The sequence below is a fragment of the Neomonachus schauinslandi genome, chromosome X (assembly GCF_002201575.2).
Source record: "Neomonachus schauinslandi chromosome X, ASM220157v2, whole genome shotgun sequence".
Classification (NCBI taxonomy): Eukaryota; Metazoa; Chordata; class Mammalia; order Carnivora; family Phocidae; genus Neomonachus; species Neomonachus schauinslandi.
In genome coordinates, this window is record NC_058419.1 from 12693907 (window position 1) to 12717628 (window position 23722).

The window sequence follows — 23722 nt, forward strand, 5'->3', positions numbered from 1 at the left end:
CTCTCCAGGCTGAGCTCTACTAGACAGGATTGTAGGGCTTCAGCATTGATCTGCCTGAAAGGATAGGTTTTACACTCTTAATATTTTAGGAGTTTTTAAGAAATTACAAATGCAAATTTTGAGACTTAGCCAAAAAAAAGTTACAAACATACATACATATATATATTCAGCCACATCAGAAGGTTTTGAAATCTCAATGGGATTCATTTAGTCTATTTCTTTCTTACTCTCTGACCAAAGGGAACTCAAAGAAAGTATTCTTCTCTGCCTTTCGGATTTATGCTTAAATTCTCACTTGGGATGGTTGGCTTTCCTATTCTCAAAGCTCCTCAGCAATGGGGATTCACTAATTTCCCTCGATATCTCACTGGAATGTGTTTGGCCCTTTCCGTTTTGAACCATGTTAAGTATTTGTATGGTGAGATATAAAATTTAATGAAATACAGTAAAGTGACAGTGCATGTTTGGTGAGTTTATGAACATTTTAACTAAGAGGGATGATTCTCCATTATGCCATTAGATACCATTTACCTAAAGAGATGTCGTTGGCTTTTCCAAACCTCACTGCTTGCAATTCATTTTAGTAAGTAAAACCATGCCAGAGATAACAGTCCCAGAAGGAGTAGAGGGTATATAAGAAAACCAACTGATAACATGTCAGGACTCCAGCATTGCTGTGAATTGTAAAAATACTCTCTTTTGCAAGCCTTCTTACAGAATCTCTGTCAGGAATTTTTGAGGATAACAAGGTTTCCTTTGTGTTCCCAGGCTGCAAGATCAAGCAGCTGAGACCATTGAAGCTCTGCATGCAGCAGGTCTGAAAGTCTGGGTGCTGACTGGGGACAAGATGGAGACAGCCAAATCCACCTGCTATGCGTGCCGCCTCTTCCAAACCAGCACTGAGCTCTTGGAACTGACTACAAAAACCATCGAAGAAAGTGAAAGGAAAGAAGATCGATTACATGAATTGTTGATAGAATATCGTAAGAAGTTGCTGCATGATTTTCCTAGAAGTACTAGAAGCCTTAAAAAGTAAGAAAGTGCATCAGTTTCTTATACTTAGGCATGAGTATAAATGTAAATCACAGCTATTTATGCAGAAGGCTCTGTTTTCTATGATTTATTGTTGTCTGCAGGTGTTTTATCCTTATAAGTTAAAACCTTCCCTGAGGACTTGGCCAATGGCTCATTTGAGGTTATTTGGCAATTTCCACCTCTCTTTTAATTTAAAAGAAAATCCTGTATTTCTCCAGGTTTAGAAAAGTAGTTCAATTTCTTCATGTTTAGGGTGTGGGTATTTAGCACTGAAGCTCTGGCCTGGTCCATGTCAAGAAAAAAAAAATGCTCCTTTTTGTGGTCTCTTAAATTGAATGTAAAGAAACTGATCTCTATAACACTTTGCCTGTAATTTGAGGTCCTAGAGCCATTTTCTCTCTGGATTTTCATGGCCCAGAACTCCGAAGGGAGCCAAATACTTGTTAATAACATGGCCATTTCGACTCTGCTTCCAACTAGTTGCTTAGGAACAACTTATAGAACTTAAGCGTCTCAAGGAAAGCCACTGATGCATAATAATTCCGTGCCCAGAAATCATTGACCAAGGCTTAGCCTTGTCTAAACCAGTTGCTGGAATTTACTGTGGCCATCAGCAAATCGACTGCCTCTTCTGGAATGCCACAGGATGGGCCCGCACTAAATCCAAAGACCTCCTGGATGATATTAGCTTGCATTTCTTGAGCATACACTTTGTTTCGGGAACCATATTTAGCACTTCATGTAATTATTCTCACTAAGTCTTCATCACAACCTAGTAAGGCTCTCTTATTTTCTTCACTTTACAGATAGAGTAAGGCTCAGAGAGATGCAGTAACTTGAATTCAAGATCACATAGCTAATAAGGGGTAGAACAAGTCTGTCCATTTCCAGAGCCCATGCTTTTAACAACTGTGTTCTCTCGGGATTTTTACTTGCCTATTTATCTTAATCTGTTCTGACTAACATAACAAAATAACCATAGACTGGGCAGCTTAAACAGTAGAAACTTTTTTCTCATATTTCTGGGGTCGAGTTCCGGTGAGGTCCCTCTTCCTGGCTTATAGAAAGCTACCTTCTCACTGCGTCTTTCCATGGCTCAGAGAGATGCTGTTCTGGTGTCTCTTCTTATAAGGGCACTAATCTCATCATAAGGGCTCCACCCTCATGACTTCACTTAGACCTAGTCATCTCCCAAAGGCCCCATCTCCAGATACCATCACATCGGGGGTTAGAGCTTCAACATAGGATTTGGGAAGGGGGGGGGGCATGGGACACAGTTCAGTCCACAGCACCATTCAGCGGCTCTGGGGTACTTTTGTAAAGGCCAGGGCTTCTGAAAAACTGAACTCACCATCTCAGAACATTCCCTCTTGTGGTTCATCTGTTTGGAGTTGGGCCCAGACTTCCCTCAAGTTCTATAAGTAAGCATCAGACCCAGAATCCCTTTTGTCAGCTTCTGCTTCATGTCAGCCACCGAGCCTTATTCAGGTTTCTATTCTCCCCACTAGTGCTGCACTTCAAATTCCTAGCAACTCATGCCTTGAATCCCTTAAGTCCTTCTGCCAGGGAAGTGGTTTCCATTACACACAGAATGAGGTCGCAGCAAAGGCCTCAAGTGACCATTGCACCTTGCTTTCCTAGCACACCTCCGCATACTTCTCTCCCCTCGCCTCATTCTGCCCTGTCTTTCAGTTCCACTGGTCTTTCCTGGGTGTGTTTATTGTTCCAACCTCTGGATATTAGCCATTTAGTATCTCGTTTGTTTGCGTATATTCTCTCATGTATATTTCTGTCACCTCAAGGAGGTTTCTCTGTTCTCCCAGGGAAGATGAGTTAATGATTCTTCCCATTCTTCTTTTATGTCCTACTTAAGAGTTGATGCTTATAAATATTGCTTGATTTGTTATTGAGCCACTGTTCTCTGCACATTAAGTCAGCTCTGTGAATAGAGGAGCAAAGGAGAACACATGATTGATATCTCTTTAGTGAATAAAACATGCCTCTAAAATTATGAAGCAGAATATGGACAAGTACAAAATACCATAGTGTCAGTATACACCAAGGGAATATGGAATAAAGGAATGAGGAAGCATATTAGGCTCTCAGGACTCAAACGTTTGGGCCATAGAGTAGCAGCTCCATTATCACTAGAAGCTTGTCAGAAATGCATAATCTCCTGTCCCACCGAAAACCTAGTGAGTCAGAATCTACACTTGAACAAAATTCTCGGGAATTTTAACAAGACTCCCTTCAACATTAAGCTTCAGGAAGCCTAAAATTAGACAAATGAATCGATAATGATGAGATCATGTTCAAATGGCACCCAAGATTCCCTGAACAAAAATTGATTAATCACTGTTTTTTTCTTAATTACAAAAAAATGAAATGTTAATTGGTAGAACTTTCTCAGTTGTAAGTTTTCCCCCGTATGTTTTTTTAAAAGATTTATTTATTTATTCTAGAGACAGAGAGAGGGCGTGCATGCTGGGGGTGGGGGTGGGGTTGGAGAGGGAGAGCGGAGCCCAACATGGGGTTCGATCTCCCGACCCTGAGATCATGACCTGAGCCGAAACCAAGAGTTGGTCACTTGACCAACTGTGCCACCCAGGAGCCCCTCCCATGTGTTTTTCTTAAGTACTTGTACCTGTTATATTTGTCTCTCCTGGAACGTAATATCTCTTAGTCGTCCTGGCTATGCATGAGAATCACCTACAGAGCTTTCTGAAACATAAACCTATAAATAACCAAGCACTGCCCAAGATACTCTGATTTAATTTGTCTGGGAATAGACCTCAGGCGTGGGCAATTTTTTAAAGCTGCCCAGATGATTCTAATGGGAAGGCTATGGTTGAGAACCACTAATCCAGTATAAAATGATACTGATTTAAGGAACATACATCATTATTGTATGGTAGTTTTTAATGAACACTGTGTCTTTTAGGCCCTCCATCATTTTTGAGAAGCCAGATCTATTGACAGGCTTTGTCATTCAGGAAAAGGTCTTCTGTGATTTGTATGCCCAAAGCCATTTTGTCTTCTTCCTCTATTATTAAGAAGTTTTGAGATTGATTATTTGTCTTCATATCAGAGTTTGACTGACTGACTGTAATTTCCACAATTCCCCTTGAGTTTCTTTCACAGAGACCAGCTGCTAAATGCCCATTATTTTTAAATACCTTTTAGAATTTAGAATCTATATGGGCAGCTCGAGTCTCAAAGATGTCATGGAAAAATCTCTGTTGTGCCATCATTAGAGACAGTTGCTTCTCTGCAGTTCATAGGTTCGGGAACCAGATTGATGATGACTCTTATGCGGGACCCTCCTCTTTGTGGTTTTAAAAACAATTAGTTTTCAAAATAGAAAGATATAGGAGATTCAATTATAGCGTTGTTTTTCTTTTCCAGAGCATGGACAGAACATCAAGAATATGGATTAATCATCGATGGCTCCACATTGTCACTCATACTAAATTCTAGTCAAGACTCCAGTTCTAACAATTACAAAAGCATTTTCTTGCAGATATGTATGAAGTGCACCGCAGTGCTCTGCTGTCGGATGGCGCCTTTACAGAAAGCCCAGGTAACTGGATATTAGTTAATGTTCCGTTCCGGGGATTTCTATACACATATGTGCAGATGTTCACTTCACTTTTGTTTCTTCAAAGAGCCCTTTTTACCTTATTACATCTTCCCACGCTGCTGCTTCTTCGCAGTCAAATTCAGAGTTCTGCCCACCCATGTGAATGACCCCATGCTTCTTGTCCCCTCAAGCTGGCTGTCCAGTTCCTTGCCTTCCAAGCTTCTCTAATGAGTGCTTGGTGCGTGCTGCGTCCATCGCACTGCTCCTCGCTCCCCTGTGACATTAGCCCCGTGTGTTCTGTCTTCTCGTCATGGCGTCACGTCCGTTGGATCGCCTAGAGAAGAGCAGTGACCTCCTTGCCGAATCCATTGCGCTGTCTTTTGTTCTCCTCGTTTCTCTGCCGCAGTCAGTCGTAGCCTCCTTAAAACTTTCCTCCCTGGGGGCGCCTGGGTGGCTCAGTTGGTTAAGCGACTGCCTTCGGCTCAGGTCATGATCCTGGAGTCCCAGGATCGAGTCCCGCATCGGGCTCCCTGCTCGGCGGGGGGTCTGCTTCTCCCTCTGCCCTCTTCCCTCTCGTGCTCTCTGTCTCTCATTCTCTCTCTCTCAAATAAATAAATAAAATCTTTAAAAAAAAAAAAAAAAAAAACTTTCCTCCCTGAGTTTCTGTCTGTAGTCCACAATCTTGCCTTTTTTTTTTTTTTTTTGTCCTACTTGGCAACCTAGTGTCTTTTTATTTTGTGTCATCCTCTCACTTCTCACTAATTATCATTTTTCTCTGGGGCTAAGTCTTCCTTCTGCTTTTCACTTATAGCCTGTCTCTCTAAACACGAATTTCTGTGACTTTCATTGATAGTCTCTGGTACTTACTTTCCCTTTACGTGAAACCTCGTATTTCTAGCTGCCTGCTAGACAGCTGTATGTGGAATCCCCGCTGTCATATTAAATTCTAGTGTCCAAGACAGATCTTGTCATTTTCTCCTTCAGACCAGTTTGTTTTCTCCCTTGTCTTCATTAGTCTTGTCACCAGCGCCACATTTTTTTTTTGCTCCCTAAGTCACCAAATGACCTTTGACCCTTCTCTTCTTCTGCACTCTTTATGTAGTCACGGTGCCCCGTTGATCCTACCTTTTGTCATAGGTCTCATTTGGGTGCCGTCTTTTTAAACCTTTCACTTCCATCCCAGTCCAAGCGCTATGACTTCACACACAGACGCTGTGATTTAGCTTCCTCGTCAGTCTCCTGGCTTTCACCCATCCCCCTTCAATCTCTTGCCATGCTCCCAAATTAATCTTGTTAAAACACCACTTCTTCCATTATATATTCTTACTCAGATACTTTCATAGTTTCCTAGTCCCTGAGGATGACGGGCATTCTGGCATTCTGGCACTCTGGCATTCAGGCTCATCCCTGTTGGCCCTTGTCGTGTCTCTACGTGCTCTGTGTCCACTGTCACTCCACTGTCACTCTGTGTCCAGCCTGAATCCTCCACTCCTGTTGGTTGGTGCTCCCTTTCCTCCAAAGCTTTCCTCATCTGGAATTCTCTCTGAATTCCTCTTGGCCTAACAGAAATTTTACTCATACTTAAACCCAATTCAAGAGCCACCTCCCATAGGCTGTTTTTTCCAGCTCCTCCAGCTCGAGTTGATCTGCTTCACCTTGCTTGCTTTTTTGCCCTTAGTACAGTTAACAAACCTTTTCACTTCTGTATACACTATATTCTTTCACATGCCTTAGTGTTGCTTCTTCATATTCTTCAACTGCTTGCTCTAGACCCAAGGAATGGCTGTGTCCTTGGTTTGTCCTTTACACAAACTCTACCCCCTACTTCATGCGCATGCACACACATGTGCCCACACACAGCCCATCCTAACTTAGGGCATTGTCTCTGTCTACTTTCTTCTCACTCTCAATCCCCACCACAATCAGGTGCTCTTCTTTCTTTTCTTCAACCTTCAGAGCCTTTGTTAACCCCAGTTGAGGAAGTGGATCCTACCAGAACCACAGCCAGAGAAATCTGTCCCTTTAGTCAGAGGCAATCTCTCTTCCCCCCCCCTCCCCACCCCGTCCCCACATTTATTGTCTGTTGCTCAAATTGATCACTAGGATTCTGGCTACTCCATTGCCCAGGCAGTTACTTGAATTCCTGACCCCATACTGCTTCTCCCAGCTTCTCCTAGCCAGAATATGGAGCCTCCCTGTAGTTCAGTCCTTGGCCCGTTTTATTTCCTTCGCTATAGTCCCATCTTCCAGGATATCACCTACTCCTCTGTCAGGTCCATGCAGGTGATTTTCCAGTCACTTCTCCAATCCAAATACTTCGGCTTCTACTTTACTTATCTAGCTGCTTACTGAACACGTCTTCTTGGGTGTTGTCATTACCATCTCAACTCAGCTTTCTTTAGAGCCCATCATCTTCCTTGTCTTCTGCATCAGTTACTGAGCTCACTGTACTTCCGGGTTTCTAGATTCAGAACCTTGAAATCTCTGGTGACTCCCCCCCATGCTTTACCCTTCCATGTGGTTTCAGTCACCAAATTCTGTCCATTTCCTAGTACATTGTCTTTTTCATCTTTTCTTTCCTGGCAGATGCAGATTCCTTTAACAGCTCATTGAACTCCACCTGTAACTAGCCACCTAACTTGGCTCTTTGCCTGCGGTCTTGCCTTTTCTTCCTATTCCTCCTGCAGCCTGTGACCACTTTCATAACATCACTCCCTATTGATCTGGACCCGGATATGGCTGTCCATGCCCCCTATATGAAAACTCATTGATCTGGTCAAGCCAGTCTGTCTTCTGAGCATATATTGTACCTAACCTGGCTATGTGCCTTAGATCATGCCATTCCCTCTGGAATACTCCTCCAAGCCCCTTTTCCCCATCCACGCAGATCTTTAACCATCTTTCATGATTTAGATTAAATGACTCTTCCTTCTATAAAATCATTCCTGATTACTGTGGCACGTAGAGTCCTCTCCCTTCTCTGCCATCATGGGCCTTTTTATGTGGACAACTTAGACGACAATGTTACAAATTCCCTTGCACAGATACCTCACACTGTTAGTGTTTATTGTTAATCTGATTATCTAATATTCTTGTATTCATTCCCTATCTCTCCTATTCCATTAGATGTTTCTTAAGGTGTGTGACCAGCCTGTCTTTCTTGGATATTTGCACATGACATTGCACATTGTATTGTGTGCAGTTGTATTTGGTCGATAAGTAGTTTTTGGCAAATTGATTTCTTTCGCATGAAGCTATTTTAGAGATTGAAGAGAAGTTCTTAATCCAGGTGACCCGGGGCACAGTAAAAAAAAAAAAAATGTTTATCTATCTAGATCTTTCATGATTTTATAGTCCATGACTATATATCTTTTTATCTTTCCCCAAGGACGACCTTTAATCTTCTTAATCCATATTTTCATGCAGAAGCTGTCACCCTTGCTAATTTTATCACCTTCCCTAGAACTTTCCTGGCTGCACCTTTTCTTCCTTAAGGTGTAAATCATTGCTGCCCAAGTTTCACAGGTGCAATTAGGTTAACCAGAATTGTAGCCCGTCAAACACAAATTTAGTGCGGGTTCTTTAAGTTTGTCTTTGATTTACAGATTATTTCTGAGAGTCTCTAAAAATTTTTTAAAAGAACCAAGTTGAGGGGAGGGAATGGGGGAAAGCCGGCATCTCACAATAACAGCATTTTTGTGTTAAATGGAATTGGATGTGGGGTTTTTTGTACGCTATTTAGTACAACTAAAACCTGACCGAATTTTGTTTAAAGAAAAGACTGTGGGGTGGCTTAGCCTCGGGTCAGTTATTTTTAATCACTTATGTTGAAAATGGATTTTATTTATGTTAACTGGTGAAAGCAATTCGGAGGACAGAATTTCTGCAAGGCATTAGTTAGCTTCTGAATTATATACACTTTTTAAAAACTGCCAGATTCTAGAGGGTTTTGAGGGGTGACGCATAAAGCAGTCATTATCTAAAACATGGGGTGGGAGGGTGGCTGCCTACCCAATATACTTGCACAAAGTGACTCCACCAGAAGATTTCTTTTATTCGGTACCCGCCATGAACACAGCAGTGAGCTGCATTGTGCCGTTGACACATCTTGAAGAGACACTCAGGGAATAGTGGTGACAGGCTTTATACACATATCTCAAGAGAACTTTCTGCAAATCTCACCACCTTTAAGATGCCCCCATTTAAAAACGCAGCTACCTGTAGAAGAGGTAAGATCATATTGGGCATTGGGAGATTTAGTAAAGTTTAGTTGGCAGCTAGATGGGTGTAAGAATTTATCATCGGGGAAGTCCCTGGGAATAGGGGAATGCGCCGAAGGGAGTGGTTGTATCTGCTGGGAGGAGAGATGGAGAGGGTCTAGAAGCATGGTTCTCTCACTTCCTACTCTTAATTCCAGTAGCCCTAATGCATGGTACCTCAAATCAGCTTTCTGGTCTCCGCTGTCACACTCAACACCCCATCTGAAAGGACACGTGAAGCAAGGACAAAAGAGGGAAACAGGTTGGCCTCTTAGTATAGGTAGGAGGCAAGGTTTTCTGACACTTCATATATGCATGGAAACAAAAAAAAAATAGTGGGCACTGGTGTTACATTTAAAATGCTACATTCTTTTACCTCTGAGAATTCAAGTCTATTGTATGTAATACGCATAAACTACCTTTCTATTTGTTTGCAAGGCCTCCGTTTACAAGTGTGAACGAGGCATATACCCGCAATGTAGTAGTCTCACATTCTGCTTTGACCTTTTCTGTACCTCTTTTGTATTTAATGTTTAGATTGTCAGAATGGTGAAGAATTTAAAAGGCAGCCCAATAACGCTGTCGATAGGTGATGGTGCCAATGATGTTAGTATGATCTTGGAATCCCATGTGGGAATAGGTAAGAACCACCTAATGAGATGGCAGCTGTAAGGTATCCATATCGCTTGTTAGGTCGCGTGGTCTTATATTCTAGAGAGAATGTCTTAGTTACTCCTCTTGAATTTTAATTTGGGGTTGATAATCATTGATGAAGGTCCTCATCTAACACGTCCATCCCAAAGTCCTGCCCCGGTGGGAACGTAGCAATACAAAGTTAGAGGATATTTTTATATTAGCCAAGTAAAGTGAATTTCCCAAGCCTACTGGCGGTGCAATTGATCATTTAGCTCTCACTTTAACAGCATGCATGAAATTTTATTGATTTTCTGCCCCTGGCCACATCGCCTGCTTATGTTGCTGCACTCTATCTTCTGAGATTCTTAACTGTTTGGGACTAAGAAATGATAATTGGTTGGCTGGCTTTCCACATGGCAATATTTATGGGTGCTTTGGGCTGTAGTGTCGAATTTATATGTTGGCATGCAACAACAGCTTTTTCTCCTGCGTGCACCATTTTTTTCCCATGTCAGGCTGCTGATAGGCAGCAATCCTAACACCCCAGGAGGTTTGGTTTGTTTTTGTTTTTGTTTTTTTTTGAAGGGAAGAAATAATGGTCTAGGTATCTTGGGAATTATTATTACTGCACTCTGGATTCCCAAATTCTTTCCATTTGGAAGTAACCCTATTTAGTGTGGAACTCTCAGTTGTACTCATTGGTTATTCAGTGTGGAAATGGCCTAAAGCTGCTTGAGCTCATGGAACCACTTGGGCTACTACTCAGAGTTTCATTCAGTGAGAGGACTTCACCATCTCATTGTAACTCTCAGTTTTGAGCTCCTGGACCACAAACCCCAGGTCTCTGAGTTGCTTTGATATAGCCCCTTGTCTAGGAGCATGTACATTTATGCACTTACTAAGTGCCTTTTTTCAGATAAATTTTCAGATTTAATTTTTTCCTTAATTTTTGCCTTGTAATGATTAAAACAATGATTCTATTTGTTTTATATCATGTTATAAATAAATAATTACCAGTTAAGTTTTACTTTTTATTGGTAAGACTCATTGTCACTGTTACAGCACTTTTTGGTTAAAAAAATTTAAACTACATGAGTGAACTGTGCCACATAAACAAGTTAAAAGTGTGAAAATAACAAATCAGGAGGTTGTTTATTTTATAAAATAGAGAGATTTTCTCTTTTTCAGGTATTAAAGGCAAAGAAGGTCGGCAAGCAGCCAGGAATAGCGATTATGCTGTTCCGAAGTTTAAACATTTAAAAAAACTGCTCTTGGCTCACGGACATCTATATTATGTGAGAATAGCACACCTTGTACAGTATTTCTTCTATAAGGTATGGAACAAAATATTTGTAATTGAACTTATCACCATCTAACCCAGCATTGGCTCAGCTTGGTCATAGGATTTTCCTCCCATTTTTCACGGTTCTTTTGCTGTCTTAGTACTGAGATTTGTGGTCTACAAAACATAATCTATCTAATGAATCAGAAACTAGAAATTCCTGGGGCACCTGGGTGGCCCTCAGTTAAGCGTCCGACTCTTGATTTCGGCTCAGGTCTTTCTGCTCAGGTCGTGATCTCAGGGTCGTGAGATCGAGCCTTGCTTTGGGCTCCGCGCTCAGTGGGGAGTCTGCTTGAGCTTCTTTCCCTCCCCATCTGCCCTCCCTCTCCCCCCCACACACACAGGCGTGCACTCTCTCAAATAAAAAATATTTTTAAAAAAGAAACTAGAAATTCCTTTTAATGCGAGCAATTTGGGATGAAAATTTTAAGTCAACTTTCTTGAAGTGGAGTTTAAATACAGTAAAATGTACCCATTAAAAGTGTACATTTCCATTTTGACACATGTATACATCCATGTAACCATCAACCCAGAAAGTTCCCATGTGCTCCTTCCCAGTCTCCTCTACCTTGCACCAATGACTAATCTGATTTGTATTGTTATACAATATATAGTGATACTGACAACATAAAATATATAAATTTAGGTATAATTTATGCAGTATGCACATTAGAGTTGCCTGTTTCAGAACTTCATATAAATAAAATCATATGTGCTCTTTTGTGTCTGGCCTGTTTCACTTAGCATAATGTTTTTATGCTTCATCCATGTTATATCGTATTATCAATAGTTGGTTCCCTTTTTATCCTAAAGAGTATTCTGAACTACTCTTTTCAAGTGGAATTATACAGGTAAAGCAGTTAGAAGCAAAATTGCATTCATTGAAGGATGATGAGTCCAGGGCTATTTCCTTGCTCAGTCTCCTTGTCTTGCCCAGAGATTCCTCAGAGCACAATTTGGAGTCCCATGAATATAGTACAAGCCACTCATTTTATGCCTAATGAACCTGGCATACATGAAGGTGAAATAATGTCTAAAGTATGAAAATCATTTTAAGCCGACAAGGGCCAGAACTTGATCTCTTGTTCTGTGTTCTGTTCAGTATAGTTTTTAAAGTTTTTTTTACTTTTTGTGTTGAAATAATTTCAGACTTTAAAAAAATTGCAAAATTAGTGAAATAATTTTCATATACTCTTTGTCTGCTGTTAACACCTTAGATAACATGCAGTACAGTTATCAAGACCCGTAAATTGATATTAATTGGCACATTATTAACCAGTCTACATGTAGTCTTGGAATTTTGCCAAAGGTCCCACTGGTAGTCTCTGAGGTCTGTTTCAGGCTCATGATTTCATTTAGCTGTCTTACCTCCTCAGTCGTCTTTTTTTTTTTTTTTAGTTTATTTTGGAGAGAGAGTGTGAGAGAGAGAGAGCATGAGCAGGGGAGAGGGGCAGAGAGAGAGAGAAGCAGACTCCCCACTGAGCAGGGAGCCCAACACGGGGCTCGATCCCAGGACCCTGAGATCATGACCTGAGCCAAAGGCAGACGCTTAACGGACTGAGCCACCCAGGCGCCCCCTCCTTAGTCTTCTTTACACTGGAATACTGCTATCTTCTTTGTCTTCGTGATCTTAACATTTTCGAAGAGTACTGGCCAGTTTATGCTTTTTTGGCACCAATACCTGATATGATGCACTGAGCAGGTTACAACATTACTTCTATGGTATTGGTGCCAAAAAAGCATAACCTGATTCTCATGATAAGCAAACATTAGACAAGCCCAAATTGAGGGACATTCTACAAACTGGCCAGTTTATTTATTATTTATTTTATCATAATCCTGTGAGTAACAGGAAGTTATTTGTTACATACTTCTTTTTGTCTTTAGCCTTAGAGTATACAGTCAAAATACTATTTCCAAAATTACTTTTTTTCCTTTTCCACCATTTCATTGTGGTTATGTTATTTATTTGTAATAGAGTTAGGTTAAATTTTTGTTTGCATACCATTTTGGTCCTTCCTCTCTAATCCTGATTGATTTTAATTATTTTTTAAGTATGTAAAACATTGGCATGGTTCTCAAGACGAGGTTCTCTGAGAATCTTGCTTAGTGACTTAATGCTCTAATCGAAAGGAAACTCATGCAACAATGATTTTTCTCAAATCCCTCTTATATATAACTCTTTTTCCAAAATGAAGGTTTTGAAGTCATCTGTAATTATAATCATACCCACAGAGAGAACCAATGGTGACATTTTATGTGACCTGTTCTATATAAATTAAATTGTGTTGACATTGTTTTTGGGTTTTGGGTTTTTTTGGTGTTTTTTTCTTTTTTCCAAGTAAGCTCTGCGCCCAACCTGGGGCCCAAACTCAAAACCCCCAAGATCAAGAGTCACATGCTCCACCAACCAAGCCAGCCAGGTGCCCCTATATTGTTTTTATACACTACTGGGTTTTTTTTTTTCAATTTTTATATTGAGATATACTTCACATAACAAAATTCACTATCATACATTCAAAGTGTACAATATGGTGTCTTTTAGTGTATTCGCTATGATGAGCAACCATTGCCACTATCTAATTCCAGAACATTTCCATCACCCCATAAGAAGCCCCATACTTTTAGCAGTCAGTCCCAAAACATACTGTTTTGCACTTTTCCCTTTTCACTTAATAATATATTGTGAACAGTTTTCTCACCCAGTTAATTATTCACCTAAAACATGATAATGGTGTGGAATCCCAAACCCCTATGGGTGGACACTGAGGTCATTTCCCCAACAATACCTTGGTTTTCTTTTATCACCGAGCATTAGAGTTCATGTTAGACTGAGCTTGCCTAATCATTTTTGTCTACCAGGGGAGAGAATTTACCAAAGTTCTTAATTAGATTCTAGTTTGTAGGTACATTACCAAGTTTGTGTGCAAGTTAAATGATTCAAACCGTTATGGTGTTTGGATTTCATGCCCTATATTTCTCAGAAGGGAAAGCACAGCAACTGTTTTTGTGTGTCAGTTTTCTGTGATCAATCCCTGTTCTTACTAGCTTTCTATTTTCGAAAAGACCTACATAACTGTGAGGGGCACCTGGCTGGCTCAGTCAGTAGAGGCTGCAACTCTTGATCACAGGGTTGTGAGTTTGAGCCCTACGTTTAGCATCGAGCCTACTTTAAAAAAAAACGTTTTCAAAAAAATACGTGTTGGGATGCCTAGCTGGCTCAGTGGAGCGTGTGACTCTTGATCTCGGGATTGTGAGTTTGAGCCCCACGTTGGGTGTAGAGACTACTTAAAAATAAAATTTGAAAAATACATACATACATACATAAGTGTGAACCCAGGTTTACAGATTTGCCAGGACCCTGTCATCCAGTATCAGCTGGTATCCCGGCCAAACATAGACGACGATGATAATGATGATTAACCCAGTATGTGTAAGATACTTGCTGTTGACAAAAGCACATTATTTTCTTAGTCCTCACAAATCTCCTTTGAGCAATTACTGTTATTTGCATTTAAAATATGTGGAAAGCAGAGCTCAGAGAGCTTACAAAACTTGCCTTTCCCTCCTCAGCTCAAAGGTGGCAGAGCTAGATTTCCACAATAGGATTATTTACTCTCAGTCCAAGGCTTTTTGTACATCACAGTTAGGGTCTGTCGGTCTTGAACTAAGTAATTCAACAGCCCCACTTGGGGACAGGTGGTTATTCTCTTACTTATCCCTAGTAGGCGAGCCCATGAAGATTTGCCATGCATATCTGCCTAACACTCTGATCCCATTCCTGAGGCCTGGTTTGCTTCAAGATTTTGGCCTGCAATTCAAGCACTTACCACCAGATGGAAGGAATGCTCTGTTAAGGAAAACAAAACAAGCATTAAAATGGCTGTTTACCTGTGGTCAGTAATTAACATATCCCTGTTCCCAATTTAGGGAATTATTCGTGTAGCTAATGCCCTCTGTCTTCATTAGGATCTCTGCGCTCATTATCACCTTAGTTACTGACTTAGCAGTATTCCTTTTCCACGGCTGCCTTTTATCCCAGGGTGATTTCTAATACTTTCAACCCTCTTGAGCTGGGCTGAAAAGCCTTCCTTCCTCTTACCTTGCCATTGCATCTTCAAATAACAGTTGCTTCACTCCTGAAGTGCTTCAGTGACAGGTGTTCCTGCCATCTGTTTCTCCGTTCAATCCACCTTGCATAATTCAGCCAAGTCAACGTTGGGAAACTGCCACTATTTAACCTGTCCTCCAGAAACTTCACTCTCCATTGTCTAAGGATTAGCCTGTCTTTTAAGGCACCCCATGGTCTGACCCTGTCCTACCTTATATGTTTAAAATACATGCACCTTGGGGCGCCCGGGTGGCTCAGTCGTTAAGCATCTGCCTTCAGCTCAGGTCATGATCCCAGGGTCCTGGGATCCAGCCCCTCGTCGGGCTCCCTGCTCTGCGGGAAGCCTGCTTCTCCCTCTCCCACTCCCTCTGCTTGTGTTCCCTCTGTCACTGTGTCTCTCTCTGTCAAATAAATAAATAAAATCTTTTTAAAAAATAAATAATAAAATACGTGCACCTTGGGCACCTGGGTGGCTCAGTTGGTTAAGCGACTGCCTTCGGCTCAGGTCGTGATCCTGGAGTCCCGGGATCGAGTCCCGCATGGGGCTCCCTGCTCGGCAGGGAGTCTCCTTCTCCCTCTGACCCTCCCCCCTCTCATGTGCTCTCTCTCTCTCATTCTCTCTCTGTCAAATAATAAATAAAATCTTTGAAAAAAAAAAAAAAAAAAATACGTGCACCTTGCCTTGGTTCATGCTGTCAACATATCCTATCCATCTGTAACACCTTGTTCAAGTTCTAATTTATTTATTTATGCAGTCAATAGATACGTTTGAATGTGTTACCATGTGCCAAGCACCATTTTAAGACCTAAAGATTCATAAGGACTAAGACGGCAAAGTCTCTGTTCTCAGGGGACTTACATTCTAGTGGGAGAGTCAGACCTTCCCTTCCCACAAAGCACCCCCGTAACTCCCCTGAGTACTGCCTCCTCCAACCTCAGAGCACTTTTTTTTTTTTAAGTATGGTTTTGCATTCTCCCAAAATTGATGCATACATGTGAGTGTCCCCCTTTCAAGAGGTGACCTTGGGAGCTCTGACACGCCGATGCTGTAGGACTTAATTCAATACATGTATATAGCACTTTTCTTTAGGAAGAGCTTCCAGAGCCTATAGTATATTCACCTAAATACCCTCAGCTATAGCAGATGTTCATCCTTCGAGGATGCATTGGATTTTTAAAAACAGCTTCAAGCCTCCTAGCCTGGTAAATTAGCTAGGTGAGAATGTGTGACAGAAGGAAAGAGACTAGTTTTCTGACATACCCCGAAAACGGGCTCTTGAAGGGCTACCCAAAGAGACATCCAGAGACATCATGAACAAGTGAGAACAGCTCTCAAATAAGGTCCCATCCTACCACGACGGGTGGCACTCATTGGAAAATACTAGTTCTGGTGATTTTGCCTGAAGACATTAATTTCAGTATTTATAGTCCTACCTAGTGGCTTTTACTTTACTGTGTTATGAATTCTCAGCTTTCATTTTTTTCCTGTTTGTTTTTAGTGTTCTCCCAATTAAATAAGTCCCTTAGGAGTAAGAAGCTTTGCTCTGGGTTTTTGTTTTATTTATTTATTTATTTTTTGGTATTACCCACAGTACCGTCTTTGCATATAATAGGTGATCAATAATAATACGTCAGTTGTTTGATGAGGCAGTAATAAAGACAGTAAAGCATTAGTTGATACTGTTAGTGTCAACATACACTGTAACAACATCCTGGCTGTTTATGGGCATTAATTTCAATGTACACTTTGAGCTTTATGTCAGTCTGCCTTATGTTGATTTTGCAAATCAGATTGGCATTTAAGGGGTAATACCTAAATGTTTGTGTTTGTATGAGCTTATGTCTTCCCTCAAGGAAGAATAGCAAGAGGTTCTCATAAGGTGAGATCCTCTTTCTGCTTGGTAAGGCAAAAGTTGGTATTAATATGAGTTAATCATTTGTCTTTGAGTTGTTTGCTTATAACTGTAATAGATATTTATTGTGTTATGATTAGAAGGGCTTGGGATTGACTGTAGACTATTTGGAGTACAATATCCTGTGTTAGTTTAGAAAGTTCAAGTGAAAACTAACTCTTTTACATTTTTTTCCAGAACCTTTGTTTCATTTTGCCACAATTTTTGTACCAGTTCTTCTGTGGATTCTCACAACAGGTTTGTTTCCCTAGTTATTTGTTATAATGTACTTTATGTTGGCCATTAATAAATTACCTTTTTATGTATTGGATTGTAGAGATGAGAGAGGTATGTTCAAAGTAAAACAATTTTATTATTTTTTTTTATTCTTTGGTTCAACAGTTGATCTTCTTGCCCTGGTTTTTGACAATAGCAAATGTTTATATCTTTGCTTTAGTGATGTTCTTATTATTCCTTTCTTCTTGAAAGTTATTTGGTACCTCCTGTTGGAGGAGATACCTTAAGGAGATAACCCTAAGAGTATTCCTTTTAATCAGTGTAGACCATGCTTTCCAATAATCCTAAAATGGTGTAGTTTAATATTTCATCAAATAAAATCTCACACCTTTGCAGTTTCTCAGTTTGATTTTCTAGAAAAATGTTGATCTTTCCACTGGCCAAGAAGCTGTGATCCCTGGATAGAGCCTTGGATTACTTGAGCAACTCTACATTTTTTTGTCCTTTATTGTTTTCTGAACATCTATTATTACATAAAGAATAGGATATATGTTATATTGATACATAAGTGGTGGGATGGGCATGCACATTTATAGCTTTAATAACTGGAATGGAACTTGTGTCACTTCTAGTGGAAGGATAGCCCAGTACAGGAGCTGGAATGCTCAATGACTGAGAAATTTTGCAGTTAATCTATGAACAATTCAGTGATTTTGCCATGCTGAGCTAATGGTAACATCACCGCAGATATTAGAGACCGAGTTTCTAAATTTCAAGGCATACTTCATTCCTCCTGCTAGGAAGAGATTTTTTTTCTAATTTCTTGGCAGTATTTTTAAGACAGTATGTTCTTCTGAATGGAAAGTGATTGCTCTCTTTCCCTAGAACTTGCCTCTTCATTGGGTATGCTCTTTCTTACATCAGTGTCTTGTGGTCAAGCCCGTGGTGCCAGTTCAGCAGAGTTGCTTTATGAATTAATCATCTACCAGCTGTAGGAAGTGCCATCAGCCTTCTTGTATGCAAAACTAACAGTCTTAGTTACAGAGAGTTTTCTAAATTCTGATGAATCTGCTTTGTCTGAACATCCAGATTACTACTGGTCAAATGCTCACTTCGTGGATGAGTGCAGGTATTAAAAAGACATTTCAGGGGTGCTTGGGTGGCATCTGCCTTCAGCTCAGGTCATGATCCCAGGGTCCTGGGATCGAGCCCCACATCAGGCTCCCTGCTCAGCGGAAAGCCTGCTTCTCCCTCTCCCACTCCCCCTGCTTGTACTTTCTCTCTCTCTGTCTCTCTCTCTCTCTCCTTCTCTCCCTCTCTCTCTCTGTCAAATAAATAAAATCTTCAAAAAATAAAAAGACATTTCAAATTTTGTAGCAGAATGCTAAAGGGAAATTGGCTTAATCTGGTTAAAACATTGTTTTTAGTTTGAAAGGAGTGTGTTCACAAGTTGTATGAGGAAATGACTTATTCCTTATAAAGCCATCTGAGACTCAGACCCTAGTCTGTCTGGAGTCTGCTTAGGTTACCTTAGCTATTGAGGTTTCCATAGGAGTTGATGTTTGGCTTCCTCAGTTGCTCAGATGGTAGGTCCGTTCATTTAATGAGTATCTCTTGAGTGCCTACTGTATGCCAGGCTAAGTGCTGGGGATATAACAGTGATCAAAACAAAGTCTTACCCATGGAGCTTGCAGTATAGTGTTAGGGGGTGAGACTGCAATCATACAAATATGTCAGGTACTGATACAGGCTCCAAAGGAAAAAGTAAAGCATTATAAACTGGTGGAGCATGAATGCAGAAGTCTCCTATTTTAGAGATGATCTGGAAAGTTCTCCCTGAGTTGACATTTGGGCAGAGATCTGAAGGAGAGGAGGAGGGAGGGAACTGTCAGACATCTTAGAGGAAAAGTGTATCGGGTAAAAAGAAGGTCTCTCTCAGGTGGTGGCGTGATGTGCAATATTTTTATTTTTTACTTTGGCCTTGTGCTAGTGCTGGATGTAGGAACCATTATTGCAAATATGTTTAGAGTACATACAGGTAGGCAGCCTTTTTCAACTCAAGTCCATGTCACATGTTCTCTCCAACCCTGGAAATTGGAGAGCAAGCTACAGAGAATGTAGAAATGGGACCAGGATTCAGATTCTTTAAGCAAAAAGCAACTCTTTCTTTAGCAAAGCTAGGATAGTACTGGTCTTTTTCCTATGTGAAAAGAAAACATTTGTAGCAGGTTTAATAAGAAACTATTATCAACTAAACCTGTTGTTTGTTTTGAGGACATTCTGTCTCCTAATTATGCATCTAAGAATTATAATTATCTCTCATGTAACATTGAAGTACCGTTGTGGGAAAAAAGTAGATTGATGCTTCTTTTGTTTGAATGAAATTCAAGACGAAATTACTCACCAGGCAATCTTTTTGTTTGTATGTTTGTTGTTGTTTTCAATTTTCTCATTATGAAAATGGGGTAGTTTCCAATGAAAATATAGTATTGTGTGCGAACAAACTAATCCTCTCCCTTGAAAATGAAAAGGAACAAAACACCTATTTGGGGGTTCTTCTCAATTCAGAATATAATTTTTGCTGAGTTTAAATCTAGGGGAGTTAGGATGGTGGAGCATTAGGGGGACCCTAAGCATGTCTTGTCCCTTGAACACAGCTACATAGTTATCAAATCATTCTGAACAACCAAGAAATCAATCAGAGGTCTAAGAGAACAAAAACTGCAAGTCTACAAGTAGAAAAGCAACCACCTTTTGGAAGGTAGGAGGTGCAGAGATTTGAATTGGGGGAGATACAGCCGTAGATACAGTGGCGGGGAGGGAGCCTGTTTATGGAGGCTACTGCAAAGCATTATAAGCACCGTAGTGCAAAAATCAGAACTTTTAGAAGTCTGCTACAGTGGGGGATGTGCCCAGCTTAAAGGTGCTCAGGTGGTAAAGCAGGGTGGAATCCCAGGAGGGACACCATGGTCTGAGGATCCCCTGGGTCTCAAGAACAGGTTGCACTGTTCCCAGGCATAGGAACATAGAAGCCAGCTGAGAACAGTGATTCTTGGTGCCAGCTTTCTGCCCTGTTTTGCCATAAACTGCAAACCCCTGCACGTTTATGTGACCACTTTCCTGGCAGGGGCCAGCAACTCGCAAAAGTGTGGCAAGACCCTCCCCCAGAAGAGCAGCGCACATCTGTGCTGTGGTAGTCCTTGAAATTCAGAGTTTTGAAACTCAGTTGTGTGCCTGAGATTAACGAAAAAAAAACTCGGACGCAGATCAGTTGAACGCAGGGTTCTGACGGAAATCAGTGATTGACTGCTCTTCTGTGAGGGCTCACTGAGGAGTGGGGGGTGGGAACTTTCAGCTCTAGGGCTAGAGTGGTACACTACCACATTCATCCCACCCATCAGTGCTGAGAGCCTTCAGGGAGCAAAACAGCACCACCTAGTGGAATCCGGAGCTGCTTACACCAAGCCCCGCCCCCCCTACGCCCTGGAGGCGCATTTCCACTAGGACAGGTCCACCTTAGAATCATCCCAACAGGCTGCTTCCCCAGAAGACCGGCACAAACAACTCACTTACACCAAGTTTACTGATCATAGAGTGCTGCAAAGCTTCAGTTCTAGGGGAAAATAGGATCTAGCTTCCTTTTTACTTTTTATTTTTTTGTTTTTTCATTTATTTTCTTTTCATTTTATAAATTTTTTTAATCTTTCAAATTTTTATTTGTATATACTTTATATTTTTGTATTTTTTACTTTTATTTATTTATTTTGGGATCTAGATTCTTCTAAGAAGCAGACCAAAACACACCCAGGATCTAGGGTTTTGGGGGGAAATCTTGTTTTGGGGGGTTTTTCTTTGTTGTTTTTTGTGGGGGTTTTTGTTTCATTTTCTTCTTTTCTGGACAAAATGACGAGACAGAGAAATTCACCCCAAAAGAAAGAACAGGAAGTGGAACTCAGGGCAAGGGATTTAATCAGTACAGATATAATTAAGATGTCTGAACTAGAATTTTAAAAAGACAATTAGCTGGGCTTGAAAAAAGCATAGAAGACTAGAGAATCCCTTACTGTGGAGATAAAAGAACTTAAATCTAGTCAGGCCAAAATTAAAAATGATATAACCAAGATGCAATCCCAAGTGGAGGACATAAAAACAAGGATGGACGAAGCAGAGGAGCAAATCAGTGAAATAGAAGATAAAATTACAGAAAATAATGAAGCTGAAAAGAAGAGAGAAAGAAAGGTAATGAACCACAAAGATAGGTTAGGGAATTAAGTGACTTATTAAAACATAATGTTCGTATCATAGGAGTCCCAGAAGGTGAAGAGAGAGAAAAAGGGGCAGAAGGTTTATTCAAATAAATTATAGCTGAAAACTTCCCTAATTTGGGGAAGGACACAGACATCAAAATCCAAGAAGCACAGAGAACTCCCATTAAATTCAACAAAAGCTGACCATCGCCAGGGCATATCATAGTCAAATTCACAAAATACAGACAAGGAAAGAATCCTGAAAGCAGTGAGGTTGGGCAGTGGGGGCGGGGGATAAAAGTCCTTTACCTATAAGGGAAGACAGATCAGGTTTGCAGCAGATCTGTCCACAGAAACTTGGCAGGCCAGAAAGAAGTGGCAGGAAATATTCAACATGCCAAATGGGAAATATATGCAGCCAAGAATTCTTTATCCAGCAAGCCTGTCATTCAGAATAGAAGGAGAGAGAAATTATTTCCCAGACAGACAAAAACAAAAGGAGTTCATGACCACTAAATCAGCCCTGCAAAGAAATTTTAAGGGGGACTCATTGAGTGGAAGAAAAAAAAAGACCAAAATCAACAAAGACTAGAAAGGACCAGAGAACATCACCAGAAACACCAATTATACAGGTAACACAATGGCACTAAACTCATCTCTTTCGATAATCACTCAGAATGTACATGGACTGAATGCTCTAATCAAAAGACATAGGGTATCAGAATGGATAAAAAAACAAGATCCATCTATATGCTGCTTACAAGAGACTCATTTTAGACCTAAAGATACCTGCAGATTGAAAGTGAAGGGATGGGGGCACCTGGGTGGCTCATTTGGTTAAGCGTCTGACTCTTGATTTCAGCCCAGGTCATGATCTCAGAGTTGTGAGATTGAGCCCCATGTTGGGCTCTGCACTGGGCGTGGAGCCTGCTTGAGATTCTTTCTCAAAAAAAAAAAAAACCAGATTCTCTTTCCCTCTCTCTGCCCCTCCCCACCTCCCCGTTTACACACACTCTCTCTCTCTCTCAAAAAAAAAAGTGGGGGGATAAAGAACCATCTGTCATGCTAATGGACATCAAAAGAAAGCTGGAGTAGCCATACTTAGATGGGCTAGATTTTTTTTTTTTAAGATTTATTTATGTATCTTGGAGAAAGAGAGAGAGCATGGAAGGGAGGGGCAGAGGGAGAGGGAGAGAGAGCCCCAGGTGGACTCTGCAATGATCACTGAGCCCAACACAGGCCTCAACTCATGACCCTGAGTTCACAACCCAAGCCGAAACCAAGAGTCGGACACTTAACCAACTACACCACCCAGGTGCCCCAGACAAACTAGATTTTAAAACAAAGACTGTAGGGCGCCTGGGTGCCTCAGTTGTTAAGCACCTTCCTTCAGCTCAGGTCATGATCCCAGCATCCTGGGATCGAGCCCCGCATCGGGCTCCCTGCTCCACGGGAAGCCTGCTTCTCCCTCTCCCACTCCCCCTGCTTGTGTTCCCTCTCTTGCTGTGTCTATCTCTGTCAAATAAATAAAAATCTTTAATAAAAAATACATAAAGACTGTAACAAGAGATGGAAAAGGTCATTATATCATAACTAAGGGGTCTATCCATCAAGAAGATCTAACAATTGTAAATATGCCCCCAACTTGGGAACACCCAAATAAATCAGTCAATTAATAATAAAGAAACTCATTGACAGTAATACAGTAATAGTAGAGGACTTTTAACACCCCCCTCACAACAATGGACAGATCCTCTAAGCAGAAGATCAACAAGGGCTTTGAGTGACACCCTGGACCAGATGGGATTAACAGCTATATTCAGAACATTTCATCCTAAAGCAGCAGAATACACATTCTTTTCGAGTGCACGTGGAACATTCTCCAGAATAGATCACATACTGGGTCACAAAACAGGCCTCAGAAAGTACAAAATGATTGAGATCATACCATGCGTATTTTCAGACCACAGTGCATTAAAACTTGAAGTCAACCACAAGAAAATATTTGGAAGGACCACAAATACATGGAGGTTAAAGAACATCCTACTTAATGAATGGATCAACCAGGAAATTAAAGAAGAAATTTTTAAAAATACATGGAAGCAAATGGAAATGAACACATGACAGTCCAAAACCTTTGGGATACAGCAAAGGCGGTTCTAAGAGGGAAGTATATTGCCATACAGGCCTACCTAAAGAAGGAAGAAAAGTCTCAGATACACAACTTAACCTTACACCTAAAGGAGCTGGAAAAGGAACAACATAGCAAATAAAGCCTAAAGCCAGCAAAAGAAGGGAAATAATAAAAATTACAGCAGAAATAAATGATATAAAAACAAAACAAAAACAGATTAATGAAAGTAACATGAGGAACAGTGGAGCC

The 23722-nt window shown here is 40.8% G+C and overlaps 1 protein-coding gene across 1 annotated transcript in view; it reads left to right on the forward strand.

The window, feature by feature from the left end:
• The window catches only part of ATP11C (ATPase phospholipid transporting 11C), a 103910-nt gene that overhangs the window by 55134 nt on the left and 25054 nt on the right, over positions 1–23722 (forward strand). The window contains exons 19-23 of the mRNA XM_021684582.1: positions 769–1032; positions 4441–4615; positions 9412–9514; positions 10699–10844; positions 17054–17113. Of these exons, the coding sequence (XP_021540257.1) occupies positions 769–1032; positions 4441–4615; positions 9412–9514; positions 10699–10844; positions 17054–17113 (748 nt within the window). The remainder of the gene's footprint in view (positions 1–768; positions 1033–4440; positions 4616–9411; positions 9515–10698; positions 10845–17053; positions 17114–23722) is intronic.